This window comes from Camellia sinensis, chromosome 5 (genome assembly GCF_055761805.1).
Source record: "Camellia sinensis isolate YWXY chromosome 5, ASM5576180v1, whole genome shotgun sequence".
Taxonomy (NCBI): Eukaryota; Viridiplantae; Streptophyta; class Magnoliopsida; order Ericales; family Theaceae; genus Camellia; species Camellia sinensis.
The window spans coordinates 189,233,971-189,242,490 of NC_138965.1; the positions used below are offsets into that span (position 1 = coordinate 189,233,971).

Genomic DNA, 8,520 nt, shown 5'->3' on the forward strand with positions numbered 1-8,520 from the left:
TAATCTAATTTTTATTATGAAACCATTTTGATTCTTTTAAGGATCTACTCACAAAAATTGATAAAATGTATATAAGGGAGTATGAATGTGATAGATCCCATGACCACCAATCAAAATTATTAAAATTGGGATATTAGATGGAATGGTTATGAGAGACTCACAAATCGAATCGTAAAATTGAATTAAGAAATGTAAGATTCAACTTTCAAGGTAAAATATAATGAATAGTTATTGATAATGATAATAAATGTTAAAGAATTTTAAAATTGTTAAAAAAATATATATTTAATATAATGTATCCTCTGTATTAGCATAAATTAGAAAAGACGCTATGAAAATGGTATATTAATATAAATATATCATTTCAGATTTATGATATAATGTATCTTCTATAACATAAATTCGAAAAGTGGCTATCAATAATAATAATGCATCTTCATTTTGGGTTTAGATAGATTAAAAAAAATATATTTAAAAATTGAATAAAAAGTATAGAAGCTTTAAAAAAAAAATAGTAAAAATAGTCAATTTTTTTTCTTTTTTGAAAAAATTATAAAAAAATTTCAAAAATTTGACCTTTATAATAAAATAAATTCTAAATTTTTAATTTTATTAATTTAAATCCTAAACCATCTTTCTATTTTTGTTAAGTAAAATTGACGGAAAAAATGTATTTTAGTTATTAAACTTAATAATAAAAAAATATTTTAGGTATTTTTCATATACGTCTATTGAGTTTAATAACTAAAATATAATTCTCTTGGGAGTTTTACTAAACTAAAATAGGTGAATGGGTTAGATTGGTAACAAATCAAAGGAACAGAGTTTAAACTGTTTGGATAAACATTTTTAGGGTCCGTTTGGGAAGGACTTTTTTGGACTTTTTTGGCTATTTTAGCCACAAAAGACAAAATAGGCTATTTTAGCCACAAAAAACAAAACATCACATCCAACCCATAATCATTACATTCTTCTCTCACAAAAAAAGTCAAAAAGCCAAAAAGTCAAAAAGTCCTTCCCAAACCAAGTTTTTTAACCCAGGCTAAAATAGCCAAAAAAGTCAAAAAGCCAAAAAGCTAACCCACTTTCCAAACGGAGGCTTAGCATGATTTTTTAGCTTTTTGGCTATTTTAATCTGGTTTAAAAAGTTCTGTTTGAAATAAAATTTTGACTTTTTTTTTAGTTGATTTGATGGTTGTAAAAAAAAAAAATTATGATTTGAATGTGACATTTTGTTAAATTGACTAAATTAGCCTATTTTGTTGGCTAATTTGCTTCTTTTAGAAAGTGACTTATAAGTCAACTTTTTAAATTTTTAACTTATTTGAATTACACCATCTCTTCATTTTTTATATATTTTTTTATAATAAATAAAAAAATTAATTAATTTAGCACTTTTCAAAACAACCTTTAGAGCATCTCCAATGGGAGCTGCTAAACTCATAATTTGGAAGGAGCAAAAGAAAAATGTGCTGTAATGGGGAGAGGTGGCAGTTGTCAAATTTGGCAAATGGCAAAATTTTTAACAAATTTGACACAAATTTTGGCAGTTGCCATATGTGCCATTTTTGCAAAAGAAACACAAAAACTGGTATGTTTGGATGATCGGTTGGTCGTTTGGACACACTAGTTTCTGTGCCAAATTGACAGCTGAACTATTGGAGCACCGTTTCATCAATTTTCTATTATTCATTGCCATAATTTGGCAATAACAAATCTATTATAATATTTGTCATCGGAGATGTTCTTAGAGGTTGTTTGGAAAGTGTAAAATTAGTATATTTTTTGAATTTTTACAAAAAAAATCACAAAATATAAGTTGAGTTTGAAGTGATGTAATAGAGAAGTAATATAATTTAAATAAAATAATTATAACCCAAATAAAATAATACTATTTTAATACATGTCAAACAAAATCTTAATCTCTAACCATATGCCAAACGAGGCCGTAAAAATTAAAGAAAAATGCTTGATAGTTTAAATTTATGTGATTTAAATGGGTCGAATGTATCAAAACGATATCATTTTACTCCTAAAGCGATATCGTTTTGAGATATTCGAACTATTCAAGTCATAAAAATTCAATCTAGGCCAAGTTTGGGAAGTCCCAAATAATCTATCTTTTTATCTTTTTTCTATCACATTATCTCTCTACTTTTCTACACATTTTTCGTAAAAAGACAAAAAGTACACTTATTTAAATCATCCCAAACAACCCCTAGTCAACATTGTTGAAAATTAAATTTGACTTTTTGAAGTCTATGCCAAACAACCAATGGCAGCACATCCACTTGATGGCAGCACATGTATTTGAACCAGTACAGCACTACATAATTTTCCCCTACTATACTGTCTTGTACGCCTCATTTCTCGAAAAATTATTGATTAGTTGTGGTGGGGTGTTACGTGCTATATCCACACTAATTACAATTTATTACGTCACTCAATCAAAATTCGTGAATTCCACCCCCTCTACAAATTACAATATCATTGGGCACCGTGGTGGTGCTCTCTGCCAGTTCCAGAATCACCTTCTTTTCTTTTTCCTTAAATTTCACCGGAAAGTAACCACCACCACCACCACCGAGGTCTGAAAGCTGAACCATAACAGAAATGTGAAACCTGTCTTTCTTGAAAATTCCCTTTTAACTTTCCCTGAAACTTCCCTCCCTTTTTCCCGAGAAAACACTTTCCTGTAAAAAAAATAAAAATAAATAATCTGTGTCAAAACCGACTCTATGACATAGGGTACTAGTGCGGTGGTTGCACACACAATCTCTCTCTTTCCAAATAAAATAATTGTAAGTTTCGAAGCAATTGAGATAAAATTCCTAGGTTAATTCTCCTTGTGAATCCCTATTAATTTAATAGAAATATCAATTGTTGTTGTTTGGGTGTCTGGTGGAGGTAGTTTATATGTATTCTCACTCTAGAATGCAATATTAAAATGTTTTGGGTTACAGTCTGATTGGGCATTACAGTTCATATCTTCTCATCAATTCCGCGTTTTTGTTCCGTGTTGATTTATTCTTCGGCTTTTTCTTATTGCTTTGTAGCTTATTGTCTGTTCCCAGTCTCTTTCAGATCTGCATTTGGCATTGCGTGAGACACACAACACATACAGACATTCTATCATTTTCCGGTAAATCAAACCCTACTTTTGCAATTTATTCATTTTTTCATTTTTTTTTTTATTAATAATTGGCTTGTGGGTAATTTGTTCTGGATCTTAGTTTGCTTTGTAAATGATGAATGCAGATCAAGTTTAAAACTTTGCAGTTGATTGGTAAAAACTGATTCTGAATTGGGAGGTTTTGGGGATTGTGGGATGTGAATTTGAATTTGGATTGAATTCGGTTTTGTGTGATGATGAAATGTTGAGATGAGGAAAATTAGTGAAGTTTGGATTTGGAGATAAAAGGATTTGAATTTTGGTGATATTAGCTTGAAATGGGGTCGAGGAATGAGAGGCGTCACCAAAATCTTGTGCCTCTAGCTGCACTTATCAGCAGAGAGATGAGGAGTGAGAAGGTGGAGAAGCCAACTTTGAGATACGGGAATGCTGCTCAGTCTAGGAAAGGGGAGGATTATTTCATGATAAGGACTGATTGCCAGAGAATTCAGGGGAATCCTTCATCTACATTTTCTGTGTTTGCGGTATGCAATATCTGTGTTATTTTCTCTGATGATTTTAACACCTTACGGAGTTAAGGACTTGTATATTATTGTCTTCTTCTGTCACCAATACCAATTATCTTACTGTGAGGACCGTATTTGATAGCTCAATTGTATTGTTTAATTTCATTAAACACTGATCTCTTTATGATTGGAGATGTACTAAAAGGATATCCATGTTGAGTCTGTTACATCTTGGGTTTTGGATAGATCAATTCACTCTTTGTGCTTGACTTGGGCAAATTATTGTTCTGCTAGGGATTAAGGGCAATAACAGGCTTACATCTGTGGATGCCACACAATGCTCTGCCTCATTATTCGCGTTCCCATTTCTAGGGAAAAATTTATCTCACAATCTCTGAAGATATTATTTGATGCCCTATGATATTTCCCACCATTGCTTCACTATCCTCTGTGATACGGTAGTTTTTTTTTTTTTTTTTCTGTGATACGGTAGTTGTCATGTGTTTTTTTCCCCTTCCATTTTCAGATCTTTGATGGGCACAATGGGAACGCTGCAGCAATTTATTCAAAGGATCACTTGTTAAATCATGTGTTGGGTGCACTTCCTCGCGGGCTTGGGCAGGATGAGTGGCTTCAAGCTTTACCTAGGGCATTAGTTGCAGGTTTTGTGAAGACTGACAAGGAGTTTCAGAGTAGAGGTACAGAATTTGCACTCTTAAAGATTTTTTAAAATTATTTTTCTTTTTCTTTGCATTTTCTGTTCTCAAAATAGTTGTGAATGAAGAAAAATTTGTGTTTTTTCCTCATTTTCATTGTCTGCAGGAGAAACCTCTGGAACTACGGTTACATTTGTAATAATTGATGGATGGACAGTGACAGTTGCATCTGTTGGAGACTCTCGTTGTATTTTAGATACTCAAGGGGGTGCTGTCTCCGTTTTAACTGTTGATCACAGGCTTGAAGAAAACGTGGAGGAGTGAGCGTCTATCTTTCACCCTCTTGTTCTTTTTTTCTCTCTCTGGAAGCAAGATTTAACGGGTTCTGTTGAAATTTCAGGAGGCAACGTGTAACTGCCAGTGGAGGTGAAGTTGGGAGGCTTAGCATTTTTGGTGGGGCTGAGGTGAGGTGTTTCTAGTTCTAATAAGATTTATTACTGTAATACATACAGAAGTCTCTTTACCGGCGCATCAAAATAAAGGAAGTCATACCTTTGGGTAGTTTCCCCACAGTTTGTGATGTCTCTGCTTTAGTCTTACAGGTTGGTCCCTTGCGGTGCTGGCCAGGAGGTTTATGCCTTTCACGGTCAATAGGAGACATGGATGTCGGAGAATTTATTGTTCCAATACCCTATGTTAAACAAGTGAAGGTATTTGGTTCTTTGTTCACTTCATACTGCATACTCATTGGCATTAATTTTCTTTTCGCTTTCTATTTAAACATATTTCTAATGCTGCTTAGGCATTTTTTTTTATCACTCATTTAGTGTTAAAGTGCATACCTTTGAGATGTATATGATTAGGTCCATCATTAGCTTGAGCCCTGACTTCGTCCTTTGGTATAAAAAGCTATCAAGTGCAGGTGGAAGGCTTATAATTGCATCTGATGGCATCTGGGATGCATTAGACTCAGAAATGACAGCAAAATCTTGCCGTGGTTTGCCTGCTGAACTTGCCGCTAGGCAAGTTGTGAAGGTAATTTAAACTCATTACTGTGCTCAATTTTCTCTTTGGTTGTCTTGTTTGCACAAGCAGGACCTTGGAACATAAGTTAACTACATTATTTTTACAACATTATTGGCATATCCTAGGTCATGCATTTGGATTACTGGTATACATATGGTGAATGAACTTCAACAACACTTTCTTATTGCATATTATGGATGATTTTTTAGGAAGCTCTAAGGACAAGGGGGTTAAAGGATGATACAACCTGCATAGTTGTTGACATAATTCCTCCTGATAATTCACCACAACCTTTGCCTACTCCAAAAAAGCAAAACAAGCTCAGAGCTCTATTGTTCAGAAAGAGGTCTCATGATTCTGCTAATAAACTATCTAAGAAGCTATCAGCTGTTGGTATCGTAGAAGAACTATTTGAAGAAGGCTCAGCAATGCTTGCTGAAAGGTTAGTGTTATATCTTTTCCATATACAAATTTAAATTTTTATAAGGTTCTAGGAAGCTCACCACTATTGACTACATTTTGAACTCTTTTCACAATTATTTCTTCATTTTTTGGATCTGCTTTTCGAAGAAATTTATTTGGTCAGATCTGTGGTTGTTTATTAATAAAAGTATGTAACTAAGAGGAGAAAAAATGTCTCTTGAAAAGAAGGGGGGATTGAGATAGGGGAAAAGATATTCTGAATCTTGTGTTTACTTCCCTTGAATTAAATCGTGTATGTGATATCATGTTAAAGTACATGAGTAACCTCACATGCTTTTGCATTGTTGATGACTACAAAATATGTTAGTTGAGCATTGACAACACCATTAAGAATGCCAATCATAGTTACCGTGAAACTCTATTTGACAAGGTAACACACTTCCATGTCCAAGACAGTATAAATACTCATGCTGAAAAGTTTAAGAAAATGTTCACTATACTCATGGGAAATGTTTAGTTTGTGTTTGGATCTTGAATTTGAGAGCGCTAGGTAAGAATGTTTTTCCTATCCTTTTGCTTAGTATTCTGGTATCTAGCCAAAATGCTAAGAACATTAATTGAGTGTTGCTCACTTTTTAAGATATCAGCCAATCCAATCCTGGCTGCATTGGTGAATGCTTCAGGTATCCTTGGGGAACAACAATCCTTTATTGGGGTTGTTGGACTCCAAATAGTGACGTATGTGTAAACAACCAAAAATTAATTCTAGGAACATGAATTGATTGATTGAAATGCCAATAACGTACTTAATTTGAATGTGTGGGGGAGAGATTAATTACTTTATTCAATAAATTCTGAAATCCAGGTTTGACCAAGGGTTGCCCTGGTAGAGGTGCTCCTTTACCAAGTATAATGTTTGGGTTTGAGTCTTATTTACCGCATGATGCAACTTCCCTTTCCCTTACTCCCCTCCTACCAATTGTTAAAATAATAATAATAATAAATAAATAAATAAACAAAAAGAAGAAGAAGAAGAAAAAAGCCTCTGAAATCCAGAAGTGTGATGATTGATTTTGAAAGTAAGCAGTGGAACAAAAATGTAGAGGTCTTTGACTTCAACTTTTTTACTTTCGTCACTCTCTAAATGAGTAAGAAACAATTAATTCTTTATTAGTTATGCGTAATTGCCTTTCAATACTAGGGACTGTTGGAAACATATGGGCCCCCCACCCCACCAAATCGACATATTTTGCTTCTCATGAAATAGCTGATATAGGGTGTATTTTGGGTGAATAATGGCAATGTTGGCCTGGTCTCCTCTTCAGAAGTACGGAGGGATTCTGGCTCTAAAGCTAACCTTTACAACATTGTCAAGATTTCTACATCTTATTGAGATTCCAACAGGCTACTTCAATGAACTTAGCTAATTGAGTTTTTATCTTGGTCACATATGACCAGATAGAAGTGTGCTCATTGCGTTGCATTTGCAAAATTTCAGCCATTTTCAAGTTTTCATCCATGACTCGTGAACAGCTGCAGCTGGAGGATGCCCACATGAGTTATAGTATTTATTAAGATCTAATTTGCTTTAAGCATTACTAATATTTTGGATTTTAACAAACTGAGGGAAGTTTCACAGAATATCCAAAATTGTTTGATCATAGAATTATTATTTTTATTTTTTGGGTGTTTCAGTTCACGCATTTAATCTGTTCCCCTGTGGTAGATTTTTCAAAATACATGTTCTAGATGATTCCATTTCACCATCTTAAATTGTCTTTTATTCAGTTCACCTTTTGTGTTTTTTCAGTTGCTTTTATTGCTCTTCTTGTTTTCATGATTTGCAGATTAGGAAATGACGACTCTAGCAGCCAATCAACAACTGGTCTGTTCATATGTGCCATTTGCCAAGTTGATCTTGCTCCAAGTGAGGGCATATCTGTTCATGCTGGTTCTATCTTCTCAATGAGCTCGAAGCCCTGGCAAGGTCCTTTCCTTTGTGCTGATTGCCGTGATAAGAAGGATGCCATGGAAGGAAAACGACCTAGTGGAGTTAAAGTGGCATAATTCATTTATTTTTGTATGTTAATTTTTGCTTCATCATTCTTTATTATTCCCATTTTTCTAGACCAGGTAATTGTTTCGAATATACAATGTTGTTACACTGAATGTATATGTCGTAGTTGCAAGTAATGTAATGCGGGGTTCTAGCATATGATGAAGAGTTCAATTGAGCAGTACCTAAATAATGGTTAATGTTGAATATGTTCTTTTTGTGTGTTCATCCTTTGTTAGTAATGTTGCTTTGTTATTTATCAAAAAAAAAGTAATGTTGCTTTGTCAATGTCAGAAAGTGCAAGATTACTGAATTGCAGAAACCTGATATTTTTGGGTGCCAACTTTTATATGCCTTCCATGTTTAGAAACCCCACATAGCTTGCACATCAAGCATGTATGTAGTGTGTATGCATTTATTGTTCATGTGTATATATATATATATTTTTTTTTTGGGGTACATTGGAGACCTTATTGTTTAGATGTTGGGCTTGTTTGATGTAGCGTTTCTCAAGCTGGAAATCGATAATTAAGATGCAGAAGTTAAAAACTTCTCTTACTCAGCTTCCTTTTTGGTGTGCTAACCACCTATATTTAGGATGGAACTAGTGTCTATGGTTGGTATTACCCAATCTATGTTGCTTACAGGTAATTATGTGCATACACAAGGATTATCTGGACTCAAAACAGAAATTGAAGTTGCTTAAAGTTAGGATTGTAA

General features: G+C 33.7%; 1 protein-coding gene across 3 annotated transcripts; it reads left to right on the plus strand.

Moving 5' to 3' along the window:
* The first annotated feature begins 2,346 nt into the window (after positions 1 to 2,346).
* LOC114297788 (putative protein phosphatase 2C 15) lies at positions 2,347 to 7,957 on the plus strand. Of its 3 annotated transcripts, none has more exons than XM_028242271.2 (10): positions 2,347 to 2,801; positions 3,057 to 3,142; positions 3,259 to 3,657; positions 4,166 to 4,337; positions 4,462 to 4,615; positions 4,696 to 4,759; positions 4,898 to 5,005; positions 5,205 to 5,330; positions 5,531 to 5,763; positions 7,592 to 7,957. In XM_028242271.2, the coding sequence occupies exons 3-10, from the start codon at positions 3,451 to 3,453 to the stop codon at positions 7,809 to 7,811; spliced, it is 1,284 nt and encodes a 427-aa protein (XP_028098072.2). In that variant the 5' UTR covers positions 2,347 to 2,801; positions 3,057 to 3,142; positions 3,259 to 3,450; the 3' UTR covers positions 7,812 to 7,957. The 3 variants fall into 3 exon arrangements, with proteins under 3 accessions (XP_028098072.2, XP_028098074.2, XP_028098073.2); XM_028242273.2 differs by having other exon boundaries at positions 3,075 to 3,142; XM_028242272.2 differs by having other exon boundaries at positions 3,085 to 3,142.
* The last annotated feature ends 563 nt before the right edge of the window (positions 7,958 to 8,520 follow it).